Source organism: Gymnoscopelus microlampas (genome assembly GCF_963454915.1).
Source record: "Gymnoscopelus microlampas genome assembly, chromosome: 5".
In the NCBI taxonomy this organism is placed as follows: Eukaryota; Metazoa; Chordata; class Actinopteri; order Myctophiformes; family Myctophidae; genus Gymnoscopelus; species Gymnoscopelus microlampas.
In genome coordinates, this window is record NC_139942.1 from 10,897,887 (window position 1) to 10,914,970 (window position 17,084).

Consider the following 17,084-nt stretch of genomic DNA (forward strand, 5'->3'; position numbering starts at 1 on the left):
AAATTGACAATTTAAGGACTTTGAAGACCTTTTTAATACAAAAAAAAAGGAATCAACAACCTATACTATAAAAACTGGTCAAACATTGGCAAATTGTTAAATAATATAAGAAAGAGGCAAACATTGTGAAAATAGCTGATCTACAAGCTCAAGATCGGCTATTTTCACAATATTTATCTATGGAACAGAGTCAAACTAAATGTAGTTTGACTCAACTCCTACAATTCCAAGTGCTTGTCAGGGTGGAGGGGGGGGGGGTCCCCAGTTCAAATAGGATTATTTTGGGGGGCTGCAGCCAGAAAAGGTTGAAAACCACTGCCTTAGACCATGGTTTTCCAAACAGTATTCTTTTTTTCAAAAGATTTTCAAAAACATTAGTTTTTCATAAATAAATGTATCTTTTTTTTCTTTCAAAATAATTTTGTGAATTAAGTAATTCCATAAATAAAAAAATGAATTAGAAAAAACGCTGAAGTAGTGCAAAAGCAGATCTACAAGCTCCTACAAGCTACAGGCTAGTTTGGGTTACGGGGAGACAACACATTTCTCTTTAGGGTCTCGAGATAAAAGGTTTGGGAAACCACCGCCAGTTGGGGACGTAATAGTCTTCTTTAGTGTGTGTGTGTGTGTGTGTGTGTGTGTGTGTGTGTGTGTGTGTGTGTGTGTGTGTGTGTGTGTGTGTGTGTGTGTGTGTGTGTGTGTGTGTGTGTGTGTGTGTGTGTGTGTGTACCTGCTGGTCCTTGGTGATCAGGATGAGCTGGCTGTCGGTCAGGACGCAGTACTTCCTCTCCCAGACCGAACTCTCCGTCGACGGAGACTGACCACACGAAAAACGGTGTGACGGAGCGCCTTTCACATCTACACATACACACACACACACACACACACACACATAGAGAACACAGAAATGAATCATTATAACAATAATAATTACAAAGTAAATCAACAAAGAACGTTATCGTCTCTGTCGGGTGGAAATGTCCAAAACCGTTAGGTTTCAGGAAATCACAAATAAAGAAAAAAATAACCTGTGTTCCAATGGATCTAATGTCGTTATTATGCAGTCACAAGTTGTTGTTAAAGCTTTTCATTGGTGCAATATTTATCTCACACACACACACACACACACACCCCACTTTAACCCATTAAGACCTGAGGCGATTCTTTCGTTGACATTCTTTTTTTTCAAAAATAGCAGATCTACAAGCTCATAGCGCGGCACTCGGTGCCGCGCTATGAGCTTGTAGATTTGCTATTTTTGAATAGCCAAAGAAATCTAAAGTGACACAGATGCGTTCCAGGTCTCAATGGGTTAAACCCAATTAAAACATTCAGAAAATAGCAGATCTACAAGCTCGGAATGTCGACACAATGCGACACGTTTTGAGCTTGTAGATCTGCTATTTTTTGCTTCTAGTGTGCGACACACTTGCATGATGAAGTAGGGCACGAGAAACACAATACGTTGACAAATTGAGATACAAGGTTTCTACCTCCCCCACTAGTGACAATATCAGGAAAAAAGAAAGAAAAAAACCCTGCCTACTCCCACAAACACTTTTCTCTCCTTTATTTACACATAAATAAAGGAGAGAAAAGTGTGTGTGTGTGTGTGTGTGTGTGTGTGTGTGTGTGTGTGTGTGTGTGTGTGTGTGTGTGTGTGTGTGTGTGTGTGAGAGAGAGAGAGAGAGAAGGTTTTTAAGGGATTTACTGTCAGAACCACAAACATGTTTGAGAGATAATTGCATATTTAGACACACAGTGTTGTAGGCTGCACCACTGGTTCTCAGGGGTCCTTCCAGGGGGTCCCCACTTAAATGACTGATAGTAAATCTTCCAACCAGTATTTCTTCCAACTAGAAAAAGTGTTGCCTCGGAGCACAGGTCTCCGCCAGGTCAGGTTAGGTTATTGTGGGCCAGCAAAGTACGGAATTCGCCACTCAGGATGGAATATGAAGTCTTGATCACATGACTATAGAGTTCATGTGTACCGATTTGCATGAAATGTGGATAAAATCTGAAGGGGTAATATCAAAGAAATTGTTTGACAAAGTCGGCCTCCTGATGGTGCTGTAAAAGGCAGATGTGTAAAGAGCAGGGCAAAGGTTTTTCCTTGGCCTCTAGGGAGTGCACATACAAAGTTTTACACAGATCGGTGCAATTATAGGTAAAAACACAAATCGGCTGATTTGAAAAGTGTCAAGAGGTATTTCTTCCTCGGCCTGGTGGGAATGTGCGTGCAAGATTTCACAGAAATAGCACACAGTGTTCATGATTTGAGCATTTTGTTCAAAACGGAGCACTCCTGCTAACTTTGGAACTTAGCCAATCAGAATGGAATATGAACAATCTGAAAGACCCGTTATGTTTAATGATCATAGAGATACTGTGTACCGATTTGCGTAATGTTTGTATAAAATCGTCGAAAAAACAATCTCCTGGTGGCACTATAACAGGCCCAAGTGAAAAAAATGGTTCAGCTCTGTATCCAGGGAGTGACAAATCTACAAGCTCACAACAACAAGTCGATGTACAAGTTGTGACCTTGTAGATCGGCAAATTAAGATTCTTATTTACTTTTTTTTTTTTTTTTACAGTTTATTTTACAGTTTTTAAGTGTGTGTGGAGGTTTGGAACCAATGAAAAGTATCAAGAAAAGCATGTGCCTAAATAATAACTACATTGGATCCATCGGAACACAGGATCTTTTTTCCCCCCATAATGTCGAACAGTAAAAAAAGCAATTCTTAAGACTGGGCTCCCACAGATGCTAATCTTAACCAAGATTGCTAGCACTGCCAGCTTGAAGATCTACACATCTACAAGCTCACTTGTAGATGAGCTTGTAGATCCGCTATTTGCACTATTTTGTGAGGTGAGAAGGCATTGAAAAACAGCACCAGTGCTCAACCATGAACACTGCAGTTCACAACTTTGTCCTGAAGATGGGGCTGTGGTCTAGTGGAAGCACTCCCCGACTTTCTAGCCTCATCAGCTGTAGTGTGAACTGTACTGTCTTATACTGTATACCAGAGGGGGGGGGGGGGGGGAGGAGAGGAGAGAAAAGGAGAGGAGAGAGAGAAAACCATACTGAACAGGCTGCTTGATCACACACACACACACACACACACACACACACACACACACACACACACAAGTCAGTTTCAGTTAAATGCTGAAGGCAGCAGATTTAAACATGATTAAATATTGAACGGCGTGGCGTTGACGCAAAATATAAATAATTGATGTTAAACTGGTTATAAGTACTGAGTCACCTTGATGACGTAATGACACAGCTGTTCACTTCACGTGTGTGTGTGTGTGTGTGTGTGTGTGTGTGTGTGTGTGTGTGTGTGTGTGTGACCAATCACATGACGCGCTCTTTCTCTGTGTTGGAGGGTTTGAATTTTTAACCACAGTGGAGTAACTATTTTGGGACACTGGCATTAGAGGTGGACATTTGCAGGATCCACATAACCTGGGCACAGTGTGGTTCAAATTAGGTCTAGGCCTGGGGGGCGATAACCGTGTCTCTTTTTTTCCCTCTTTCTGCCTTAGGTTTACTGTTAATATAGAACCTAGACAATGAAATATGGACGTTTTTTTGGTCCTCAAATTGAATAATAAATAACATAATGAAATAAATAGCCATTCGGCTGCCGTGTCAGATGGGTGGGCCCCGAACAAGCGGGCCCTGATTCAGGAAAGGTTGGAAACACGCCGGACTATCGGCTATTTCCCTGTCATAATATCCTGTACTGGGGGCCGGCTGTAATTACATTACACCACTGAGTATAGGGCTTAAGTGGTGAAAACACTGGCTTTACACATAAAGCCCTTCTACCCAGGCTGTTCAAGACGAGAACGTTTCCCCATCCTGCTGCGTTGCTGTTCTGTGCATTAGGCACAGAGATCTCTCTCTCTCTCTCTCTCTCTCTCACACACACACACACACACACACACACACACACACACACACACACACACACCTTGGTATTACTACATTTGAGAGGACAGCAACGCTCCATGATAGGTTTCTTTTGCCATTTTAAACCAATCTGAATCTTTTGCTAATTCTAACATTATAACTTTAATTAAAAGAACGCTGTTAAGGAGGAAAACATTTATCTTTTGGGGTCAGGCATTTGTTTGGACGACACTTGCAAAAAAGGCTTCAATAGAGGACCGTTTCTTGGTAAATGGTGCATTTTTTATAGCACCTTTCTCCAACGCACTTGTGCATTACATTCGCCCACTCACACACTGACAGCAGAGGAAGCCATGTAAGGCAATGGTTCTCAACCTTTTCAGGCCGTGACCCCCCCCAAAATAATCATATTTGAACTGGGGACCCCCCCCCCCCGACCCTGATAAAGCACTTGGAATTGTAGGAGTTGAGGCATTCCATTTAGGTTGACTCGGTTCCACAGACAAACATTGTGGAAAATAGCAGATCTACAAGCTCACAACGCCTAGCGTTCGCAACGCGAGGCGTTGTGAGCTTGTAGATCTGCTATTTTCACAATGTTTGCCTCTTTCTTATATAATTTGACAATTTGGCCAATGTCTGACCAGTTATTATAGTATAGTTTGTTACTTTTGATGCAATAATGGTCTTATTTATTTTCTTTCTTTTTTGGAGGTATTAAAAAGGTCTTAAAAGTCCTTAAAGTCCCCCCCCCCCCCAAGTCATGTGGGGTCCCGACCCACAGGTTGAGAACCACTGATGTAAGGCACCAAGCCGCTCATCAGGAGCAGGCAGGGGCTGTGTCCACTGTCCACATAGAAAGCCTTTTGAGTAGGCAGCGCCAGTCTTCCATGTACTGTAAAAAGTAACAGCTTTGGACATAATCATCTCCTCTGCCACTCCTCCTGCCCTCTCTAACTCTACTGACAATCAGCTCAACTACTTTAACAGCATCTGCCTAACTACCCTTGACCTTGTCGCTCCATTTAAAACCCCTACCAACACACACAACGTCACCTCACCCTGGCTCAATGATCACACCCGCGCACTTGAAAGAGAACTTCGAAAATCTGTACGGAAATGGAAAGCCACAAAATTACGCGTGTTCTACGAAATCATGAAAGATCTCATGAAATCCTACAATAATTCAGTTAAAGATGCCCAGAGCAAATTACTTCTCCAATCTCATTGCATCAAAACTCCAGAACTCTCTTTAGGACAATTGAGCACGCCGTCGCACCAAACCCCCGCCCCACAATTTGCTTGCTTCCCCTGAGAGGTGTGAGGAGTTTTTAATTTTTTTTTCAACAAAATACATCTAATTAGATCCCAGCTAGTCACCTCACAGTCTCCTCTGTCCCCCTTCCGAGAACCAGATGCAGCCACAAGCTTCCCCATGGCCTCCTTTTCCTCTTTCAAACAGATATCACTTTCAACCCTCCAGCCCACTTGAAGTCCACCTCATGTCCCCTAGATCTCATTCCCAGCAGCCTTCTGAAGGAGATCCTACCCACCGGCAGTCCCCATATTCTATCTATAGTGAACAGCTCACTGTCCTCTGGGTCCGTTCCCACCCATTTTAAAACCGCACTCGTCACTCCCCTCCTCAAAAAAGCAAACCTTAACCCCCCCCCCCCCGCCATGAATAACTACAGACCTATATCCAAACTACCCTTTCTGTCCAAAGTTGTTGAAAAGGTAGTTTTCACTCCATCTGAGTGGAAACTGCCTTTTCGAGAAATTTCAGTCTGGTTTCCGTGCTCTCCATAGCACGGAAACGGCTCTCCTGAAAGTTGTCAATGACCTCCTCATGGCCGCAGATTTAGGAAACTGTTCCATCCTTGTCCTACTGGACTTGACTGCGGCCTTCGACACGATCGACCACACGGTCCTGATCAGCCGGCTGGAAAACTGGGTGGGCATTTCAGGCAACGCCCTTGAGTAGTTTAGATCATACTTATCCGGCAGATTCGTTTCCATTGGCATCGGTGATGCAACCTCATCCTTGCCCCCCTACATTCCGGTGTCCCCCAAGGTTCGATCCTTGGCCCCATCCTCTTCTCCCTCTATATGCTTCCCCTTGGTAACATCATCCGTAGTCACAACATCCAATTTCACTGCTATGCCGATGACACCCAATGATATCTCCCCATCACTCCAAAAGACTCCTCCAGCATACCCAAACTTCACGTATGCCTAGCTCAGAGATGCTGCTAGCCCTGCGTCCTGCGTCTCTGACGCACATTTTTAATAAAGGACACATTAAACCAACCATCACGGCGTCCACGGGACGCATACAACCAAAGCGAGTCGCAAGCCGCGAACCAAACCGACCCGCGAGTCGCGCACCAAACCAACCCACGAGATGCGCACCAAACCGACCCGCGAGCCGAAACACAGACGCGCGACACGTTGTTTTCAGATCGTTATTTTCGGTGCGACACAAGAATAAATCATTTGAATGGAATCCCACTTTTTAAGAAGAAAACACCAATACATACTGCAATAAATACTGCTGCAAACATCTACTTTTCTTAAACAAATATCTCTGTTCCACAAAGTGTTGCTGTTCTTTAGTTTCTATCTATCACTGCTCCTATGAAGTGTACATTATCTTTTTCACATTATTATTATGAACTTTATCGTAGTTTGTACCGTGTATTCTGAGTTTGTGACTACAACAAGTAGCATAATAGAATGTACATTAGGACAGTGGTTCTCAACCTATGGGTCAGGACCCCCAGGGGGGTCCCCAGATGACAGTGAAGTCAATTTACAATTTAAGGACTTTTTAATTTAATACCTCAAGATAGAAAAGAAAAAAGACTATTACTGCATCAAAACTAATCAACAAACTATACTATAAATACGGGCATAATTTTGAAATAATATAAGAAAGAGGCGATCTACAAGCAAGGCGTTGTGAGCTTGTAGATCGGATTTACAAAACATTTTGAGTGCCTCTCAGGGTGGGGGGTCCCCAGTTCTGCAAACATCTACCCAAACATCTTCTGCAAACATCGACCCATTACATTCTCAGGGTGGGGGGTCCCCAGTTAAAATATGATTATTTTGGGGGGTCACTGGGAAGGTTGAGATCCACTGCATTAGGATATAGTGTACACAGTCACACACACATAGAAGATATGGAGATTGGAGATCAAAGAAAATGATAGGGGGGGGGGGGGGCGTGTAATTGGGGACCCATAAAATGTTTCTGGGACCCATTTGAATGACCACCTTACATTGAAAACCTAGCAACATCACTGCTAGCTGATATCAAACTCTGGATGTGTGACAATTTCCTTCAAGACTTTTACCCATTGTGTCCTACTGTATTGCTGCAAATTTTCTTTTAATGTTTTCTTATTTTTGTGCTCTCCTACTGTATGGTGTATTTTATCTCTGTGAAGCACTTTGTAACTTTGTTTCGAAAGGTGCTATATAAATAAAGCTTTTATTATTATTATTTATTATTTATTACAATTATGAAGTTTCCCACCCGACAGACGCTATAGCATGTAGCAACAACTGCTGTCAAATGCAGACACTGTTGTGAAACAACATCACACCTCTTGATTCCGCAAGGCCACATGTAACGCATAGACACACAATGTATTGAGACACACTCAATGTATACACACACACACACACACACAAACGCACATAGAAGAGGCGTTACTGTGGTAATGTGTAGAAAAACACTTTGCACGCCAATATTGCGAGATCCGCTTGTCAACGTGGCTATAGGCTACACCAGAGCCATAGACCAGTGGCTGTCAATTTTCTTTTTTAAATGTAATTACAATTCACACACACAGTATACCGGTGTGTAAATTGATTATAGAAACAAAACAAAAACAGGATTCTTCATTACTCGATTAATCAAATACATGAATTGATAGAATCATCGCTAAGGAGATAACTGATCATTGAAGCTCTACAGTATACCGTCAGGCAGAAACCTCTCATCTCTGTGTGTTTTAATGCCCTACTTCGTCATTCTACAGTGTCACAAAAAGCAGCAAAATATAGCCGATCTAACAAGCTCAAAACACGTTGCAATGTGACACGTTTTGAGCTTGTAGATCAGCAATGTTTTAAAAATCTTTTTTGAATTTTATTCCTGAATAGTTACAGTTTTGGACATATGAGCTTTCCACCCATAGTAGGTTGTCTCTGCCTTGCTAAAACAAATGCTGTTTTCTTAATTACTGATCTCCCCCCCATGACTCATTAACATGCATGCTTCCCCTGGCTCCAGTACACACCAGTAATGAATCTTACTGGTTATCTGCTCCCAGTCAAACCAGTATCCCATCTTATTCGCAGTGTTGCCATGTCTGCTTATTATAAGCTAGTTTTTCAGTAAAGTCGCTTGTAAATATTGGTAATTTTTTTTTTGGGGGGGGGCTTGTTTCTAAAGTTCACTTGTTTATTTGGGCTTGCTTCAGTTTAAACACTTTAACCCTATCTATACGCGTCGGCTATTTGAAAATAACAGATCTACAAGCACACAACAAGTCGCGGTGTGACGCGTTGTGAACTTGTAGATCTGCTATTTTCAAAAAATCGTGACTTGTCTTTTTTTTTCAAATCTGGAATGTTTTGGAAACATTTTAAAGGAGTAGTTCATCAAAAAGAAAAAACGTATTTACTATCAATTACACACACCATTAAGTCTTGAATTCATGGAGATGTTTTTGTCAAATTCCTAAGCCAATAATTTGATGACCGGCGGAGTCTCCTACTGACATAGTCATCAAATTATTGGCTTAGTAATGCGACAAAAACTAAAATATCTCCATGAATTCAAGGCTTCATAGGGTGTGTATTTGATAGAAAATAGGTCATTTTTTGGGTGACCTATTCCTTTAACAACACAAATCTTGTATGAGGGTCACTGGCACAACATGTTTTCAGATGGGGGGGTCTGTACTCTGTGGCCAAATACAAATTCATTTGGGCGTCCCCGACATGAAAAGAACCACTGCTAAACCACTCTAAAACAACATTAGACAACCCAATTTAAATGACCTGCCCCCTAGCCGCTTATTTTTCCGGTTGCTCGTTTCTCTCGCAACACCTGGCAACGCGGCTTATCTGCTCCCCGACACGCAGAGTGGCGTGGCGAGACGCGAGGAGAGACTGATGTGTCTGCTGTGTTATCATCCCAGAACACCTTGCAAGAGGTTTACGTTTCATAGCCCATGAAATGTACACCCACAAATAAAAGCCAAAGACGCCTCATGTTGCAACAATGCCTTTTTGTCCGCACATAGAAAAGAGTTTAAAAAGGTATTTAGTGTTTTTATTGTTATTATAATGTTGTGTTCGGACACCAGACACCTATGTGTTGAACACGCATCCAGCTCAGCAGGTGCAAAGATGCTACTTTGCTTCTATAATTTTTATCCCACGATTTTTGTAACCCATTTTTTTTCACCCGGTGCCAATTTCCTAAGTGATCCTGGGCGCTACACCAGCCCTACACCAGCGCTACACCGGTCCCCCACAGCCAGGGAGGCCAGGGCCGAGCTCATGCTTCCTTCAGTGCATGAGAGCCAACTGACCTTCTTGTCACCTGACAGGGGGGAGTTTCCCTGGTTGGACGTAGCGCGTGGAAGGAACACGTTATTCCAACCAGTTCCCTTCCCCTCCATCAGGCGCCCCGGCTGTCATGGGGGAGGCGGTATAGCGACCAGGATTACTACATGTTTTTGTGAGGGTATTAACTACCCTAGGAGACACGGGGAGAACATGCAAACTCCACACAGATGCTACTTTGACTAGAGACCTGGTGATGCACTGTCCACAATGTTAAAATGTAGACAGCATGTTATTTAACCCATTAGGTCCCATGAGGTCCATTCTACAAATGCCATCTAAATCAGTAGTTCTCAAACTTTTTCGTGCCAAAGACCCCCAAATTAATATATATTTGGCTGCGGACCTCCATTGGAAAACGTTTTGTGCCAAGGACCCCCAGAAGAGAAGATTTGTGTAAAAAAACAATTCAAACACGGTCAATATTCTTCAAAAATGTTCAAAAATAGCAGATGAACAAGCTCGCTTGTACATCTGCTATTTGTTTTAGAACTACTGTTCTAAATAGAGTTTTCTGAAAAACGTATGTTTACCCATGATCCTAGCTTACCGAGGCACTGTCTCTCTGCATTTTATGTTTGTGTTTACCTTGCTTATTGTAAGACACTCTGATTAAGAGCTTCTGCTAACTGCCAATATTGTAAATCGTACTCATAATTACAGCTTGGTGATATGACTTCAAATCAATATCACAGTGCCTCGATTACGATTAATGGACGATTACGTCAAAAAGAAATAGTGAAAATGGCAGATCTACAAGCTTACAATATAGGCTGATCTTTATTTACACATGAATGAGAGAGAGAGAGAAAGAGAGAGACATACTGAACAGACTGCTTGATCTCGCACACGCACACGCACACACACACACACACACACACACACACACACACACACACACACACACACGTTCAGTGTGTGTATTCTCCAGTCAGCAGGTGGCACCATGTGGATTGTGTTCCTCTCTCAACGTTTTACCTTTTAAATGCAAATTAATGATCTAACCAGCCTGTGACCATCTGCTAATTAACACTGATAATTAGACACTGTTAATTGCCCTCCTCTGGGCTTGAAAATGGTGTAGGAGTCAAACAAAAACACTTGTGTTTAAAAGGCCTGGAGCATAATGTCCCTGTCGGGTGGAAAACTTGTTTGTCCAAAACTGTTACTTTTCAGGACAAAAATGGATCCACTGTCCTTATTAATTAGTCACAAGTGCTTGTTAATACTTTTCATTAATCCAATATTCAATATATATATACGTATATTTTTTGTTTATTTTAAATGTATTATTTTGTATGTATTATTTGGCTACTGCATTATTTCGCTACTGTGCTATTTGTGTTTTGAAGGGAAGCAAAAGAAATGCTGTGGAATAAGCGTACGAGTAATAATAATTGTGAAAGTCGTGATTATTTCTCTCACTACGACCATACCATCACAATCTATAACCCTTATGAGTAGGCTTGTCGCAATTATTTGAGATAATCGCAATTGTTTTGTCATAATCGTTTTCCATGTTGAAAATTTTTCATACATAAAAAAAGCTGAAATAGCAGATGTAGAAGTGTACAATGTGTCACTTTGTGAAGCAATGTAAGCTTGTAGATCCGCTATTTCAGCAATTTTATTGTATTTCTTTAATGTACAAAATGTATAAACATTAGGGGTGTGCCGATACACTAATTTCACGAAACGATACGATACGATATTTGGCTCACAACTTCGATACGATTTCGATACGATACGCACTTTTTTTATTATGAAAATAAATGGGGGAGAAAAAAAGGAAATGCAAACAAATAATTCTGTTTTTGCATTATTCAGACATGCAAACTTGTAGCTTTTCAGCCGTTTTGAATCCAAATAGGGCAATAGTGTGACACCTGACCCGAAAAAAAACAACTTGTTGTCACCCTTTTCACCTCGGGGCTGTTTGCATGCCTGATTATTTTGATTGGTGTAAAAAAAAAAAAAAAAAAAAAAAAAAAAATTCAAAACGATATTTTTTTTCCCCAAAACGATACATATCGTCGCGAAAACGTATCGCGATATATCGCGGGACGATATATCGGCACACCCCTAATAAACATGTCAGTAAGTTCTTTGTATATTTCAGTTATTTTTCATATCTGCCCTGTGCATTTGATATTACAAAGCCTAAAAGGCAAACAGAAATGTATTTTTTATTCATATGCTCCAATGTTCAATGCCAAAAACACAACTAAATCGTCAATCGCAATTATTAGTGTGACAATTCATCGTCACCTTAAATGTGTAATCGTGACAGCCCTATATGAGAGGTGACAACACTTGGCCCAAGTGGCATCTCCTTGGGCCAGGCAGAGGTTGAGGGTTCTACGCCCAGTAACCTGACGCCAGCGTATGGAATGCGTTTAGGGGGGATTGGTCTGAGGAGAGGCTGAAGCACCCAGCTGTCTGTCTGGGTGACGTTTCACCCACATAAACACACCCCACACACACACACACACACACACACACACACACACACACACACACACACACACACACACACACACACACACACACACACACACACACACACACACACACACACACACACACACACACACACACACACACACACACACACACACACACACACACACACACACACACACACTTTTAATTATGTAAAAAGCGGAAGTGATGTGTTCCTCTTGTGTTTGTGACTCACAGAGTTATTCATAATGATATGGAACTATTGTATGTGTTCCTCTGCTGTATTAAGCTACAATCCAGGAACTGATTTAAAAAAAAGGTGGGGCAACAGATACAGATAAGGGGCAACTTCTGATGTTTACATACTAGTCAATTTGCAATTTACATTGAGGCATTTATCAGGCGCTCTTTATTAACTCATACATGAATGCAGAGAGACAGTGTAGTGCCTCAGGAATCTAGGATCATAGGTAAACAAAGAACCTATCATAAGTCCAAATGTATTTTGTGGCCGTTTTGTAAAGCGACTTTGAGTACTCAGAAAGGCGCTATATAAATTGTATGCATTATTAAACAATATAATATAAAACTTTATAATATGTACCGTGAAACTATACAAGCTATAGGATGCCAGGTAAACAAATTGACCTAGCATCTGACTAAATAACATGCTATCTAAATATCATTTTAACATTTGCATAAGACTGCGTGGTCGTCATAACTAGGTTAAGTGCTACGGGCTAAGGTGGAGTCTGAAGAGGTGAATCTTCAAATTCCGGCAGGAAATTGGGAGTGAGTTCTCACTGCATTGGCAAGTTTGTTCCACAGTTTGGGAGCCAGGAGGGAGAAGAGTCTTGGACGCGTGGAGCGTTGTCCCGGATGTTGCAGGGAAGATTCGGACAGGGTTGTAGGGCTGGAATAGGCTTTGAATTTTTTGGGGTTATACAGGAAATAATTCCTGTAAAATTCGAACCAAACGGCGATTAACACACCAGCGTGTCCTCCACTGACCCTGGATTATTTCTGCCATAACTTGAAATAGAAATGAGAAAAGCTGTGAAGACGAAAAGTTGCGTGTAGCTACAGCGATCCCACAGCATTGGAAAGACTACCTCGACAACGCTGGTAAACAACACAACAGTGACGACACTTCCGCGTGTTCTTTAACCAATCAGTGATTACCTACGTCATTTGAGCCCTCCCATCCAGCCCGGTTCTCACCTCATAACCAGGCCAGCCTGGTATCAACTTCCAGGCCGATCAGTGCAATTCAGCGCGGTTACAACCGGACCGGGCTGAGGTGGAAACATCTACAGAACTGGTTCTCCACCGTGCCGAACCAAACCACACCGCGCTCAAAACCCTAATGGAAAGGTACCTTTAGATTGTGCTTTAGATTTTTATGTTTTTATGTCTTTGTCGGGTGGGAACCTCATACCCAAAACTGTTACTTTTCAGGATTAAAAAAAAAAAATACCAAAAGTAGCAGATCGACAAGCTCGAAACGCGGCGTGGTGAGCTTGTAAGATCTGCTACTTTTGAGGATTTTGTGTGACGCTTTAGCACGATCAAGTAGAGCGCTAATTCCCCACAAAACATAAAAAGTTAACTCATTGAGTGCCATTCATGTGTTTCACGTGTTTTACCGCTATGGTGCAACGTGCCAATTACGTGTTTCACGTGTTTTTGAAAAAAAATGTTAAAAAAAAAAAAAAATCAGAACCCAAGATATCATTATCTGAAGGTTTGCAGCTCCATCCACTCCTTGTTTAACTTATAACTGAAAAAGGCTGTATCATGCTTCCAAAGCACTTTTTTTTTACTTTGAAAAAAAAAATCGTACTGGCCAAAAAAAGCCAGAAATAATTCGGGCACTCAGTGAGTTAAAATATGGATATAAGAGGTTTCTTCCCAACAGCAACGATATATTTAAAAGGATGCTTCCTGATTATTCGATTAATGGAAAAAGTCATGGATGGAATAATATCAAATAATGGACAGTTGCATTCCATAATATGAGGTGTATTAAACAGAACGTCAGGTGGAAGTTGCTTCATAACTTATTGTCTCTGTCGCCACGACAACAGCCAGGTGTGTCCACGCCCTGGGTGACAACACACAGGTCGCTTTGTATTCAACACACACACACACATACACACGCACGCGCGCACACACACGCACGCACACACCCCCCCACCCCTCGTGACCTACATTGTATCTGTGTAGCGGCAGCAAGGCCGGTCTCCATGACGACCGGTAAATAACACAGCATGTCCCACATGACAACACTGTGACATCACCACCTTGCTTTACCATGAGAGAGAGATAGATAGATAGAGAGGAGAGAGAGGAGAAGAGAGGAAGGGGGTGAGATAGAGAGAAGGGGAGAGAGATAGAGACAGAAAGAAGAGAGATATAGATAGATTATTTCTCTATCTATCTCCATCTCTGTCTTTCTCTCTCTCAGAAGAGAGATAGAGAGAGATAGTTAGCGATAGAGAGAGGAGAGAGACACACACACACACACACCTCTCCCAGACATCAGTGTAGCGTACTAGCGTTGCAGATGTTTGGTTTCCTGTCAGTGACCTATAGCCTGCCTGCTCTCATAACTGATCAAGGATCAGCAGTGTGTACACAACATTTTAGACCATACTTTACTGTAGAGTCGGGCGTGCGAGCTCAGGTCAAACAGCACAGAAAGAGCGCGATGGATGTAGTTATAATGAGAGAAGGTGTTGAACGTCACTACTTCTCTCTCTCTCTCTCCCTTTCTCTCCCAGTGTGTGTGTGTGTGTGTGTGGGGGGGGGGGGGGGGGGGTTGAGAGCTGTGATTTAATACGGATCTATAATAGAACACAGCTTGTAACATGAAACTGTATTTATTGTTAAGTGCTTACCCCACTGTCAGTGTGTGTGTGTGTGTGTGTGTGTGTGTGTGTGTGTGTGTGTGTGTGTGTGTGTGTGTGTGTGTGTGTGTGTGTGTGTGTGTGTGTGTGTGTGTCCACGATAGACTATATCATTGCTGTGGGGTGGAAACCTAACACATGCATGTCCAAAACTGTTACTTTTCTGGATTGAAATAAAAAAAGAACAGCCGACCAGTTTTTTTGCAAATGTTTTGCTACTTTTGTGTGCCACTGTTATGGCTTAGTAGAGCATTAATTTTCCCCAAATAAATACATTAAAAAGTTAAAATATGGAGTGACGATATGTAATATTGTGGCTCTGAGGAGGATACTGCCTGGAAGGTGTCAGGGAGTGGAACCTGTCAGCGGTGATCACCTTCATCGACTTCCAAAAAGCTTTTGACACCATAGAACCGGGGCAAACTCACGAACATTCTCCGGGAATACGGAGTCCCTGGGAAGATGGTTCAGATGATAGAGGCAAGCTACTGCCAGACACGAGCCAGGGTTCAGACCCACGAAGGTGACACTTAAGAGTACGCCTCGTGGGCGTCCTACAGGGTGACACCCCTGGCCCCCTTCCTGTTTATTGTAGCGATGGACCATGCCCTGAGACTCGCAATTAGTGGCAGGGAGGAGACACCGGGGTTCGCGCTGGTCCCGAGGAAGACCAGGCACAGAGTACCGTACATCCCATCACGATTACCGACCTTGACTATGCATATGACATTGCCCTAGTCTTGGACACAGCAGAGAAAGGAAGAAAACTACTACCGGCAGTAGAAATGTAGTGCAGGAAGATCGGCCTCAAGCTCAACGCTAAGGAAAGAAAAGCAATGGCATTTAACATGGAGGACAAAACCATTACCACTGCCGACGGGCCGGCGCTTGAGGTAGTCAAGGACTTTCAGATATTTCGGTGCCTGGCCTGCTTTAACGGAACAGGATCTGAAGGACCGGAGGGCACTTGCCCTTCAATGCCTTTCGAGGGATGAGGAGAGAGTGGAAATCTGACATGGGAGATGGCCTCAAGGGGCGGCTGTTTGTGGGTACAGTGGCGTCAGTACTGGGACATGGGGACATACCGAGACATGGACCCTCGCAGCACAAAAGGAAAAAAGGGCCCTGGATGGCGTCTACGCAACAATGCTATGAATGGCCCCTATACGTGTCACATGGGCGGACCACCATCAGAAACATGGACCTTTACGGGGGGCCTCCCAAAGGTCATGGACACGGTCAGAGAGAGAATGATGAGGCTGGACACGGCGTTAGGCACCCGAAACTGGTGGCAAGCAAACTGACACTGTGGGAGCCAACCCAGGGCACAGCTAGGGGGGGGGGGGGGGGGGGGGGGAAGAGGTGTACCACCTAATTAGACACACTGCAGCGTGACAGCGGAGCTTACAACACTGTAGAGCAGGGGTCTTCAACAGGGGGTCCTCAGAGTTACTACAGGGGGGCCGCCAAATCTTTGTCTGATGCGATATTTTTTACTGTGCGAGGCGTTGTGAACTTGTAGATCGGCTATTTTTGGCAAAGAAGTTTGGAGGGAAAAAAGAGCAGACCAAGTAAATCTGAAACACAATTTTATACAATATAAAAGGGGGTCCCTGCTTCATCGCTCTCTCTCAGCTAGGGGGTCCTTGGCCTGAAAAACATTGATGTAGAGTTCAAAACACTGATACTAGCCAGGAGGGTGTGGAGGGCAGCGATTTAGGAGTCCCGACATGGTGTTGACTAGACCTCACTCTCGCATCATCGTGATTCCTGTAATCCAGGATATTAAACATGTAAACAGCATGATGTCCTGTTTACCGTTCCGTCTTTTACCCAACCTGGCTTTCTGCCCCACCCTTGCGCAGAATACGCACGTGCACACGTATGTGTGCTAATCCACTTTGTTATTATAATTATCATGATTATTACACACTTCCTGCTTATCTATGAGGCCGTGTTGAGCAACGCTTCAGACAAAACAACTACATTTAGCTCTGTGTGTTGGCTGTTAGCCACTGCTAACTTCCACTGGCTGACAGACAGGGAAGTACGCATGCAATTATCGCAATAAACACTCACTCACACACACACACACACACACACTCTACAAGCTCACACCGGGTCGTGACCTTGTACAT

The 17,084-nt window shown here is 42.9% G+C and overlaps 1 protein-coding gene across 5 annotated transcripts in view; it reads right to left on the reverse strand.

The window, feature by feature from the left end:
* rasal2 (RAS protein activator like 2) overlaps window positions 1-17,084 on the reverse strand; it is a 118,953-nt gene that overhangs the window by 73,914 nt on the left and 27,955 nt on the right. For all 5 annotated transcript variants that reach the window (XM_084056516.1, XM_084056515.1, XM_084056514.1 and 2 more), the window contains exon 2: window positions 731-858. In XM_084056516.1, the coding sequence (XP_083912642.1) occupies window positions 731-858 (128 nt within the window). The remainder of the gene's footprint in view (window positions 1-730; window positions 859-17,084) is intronic.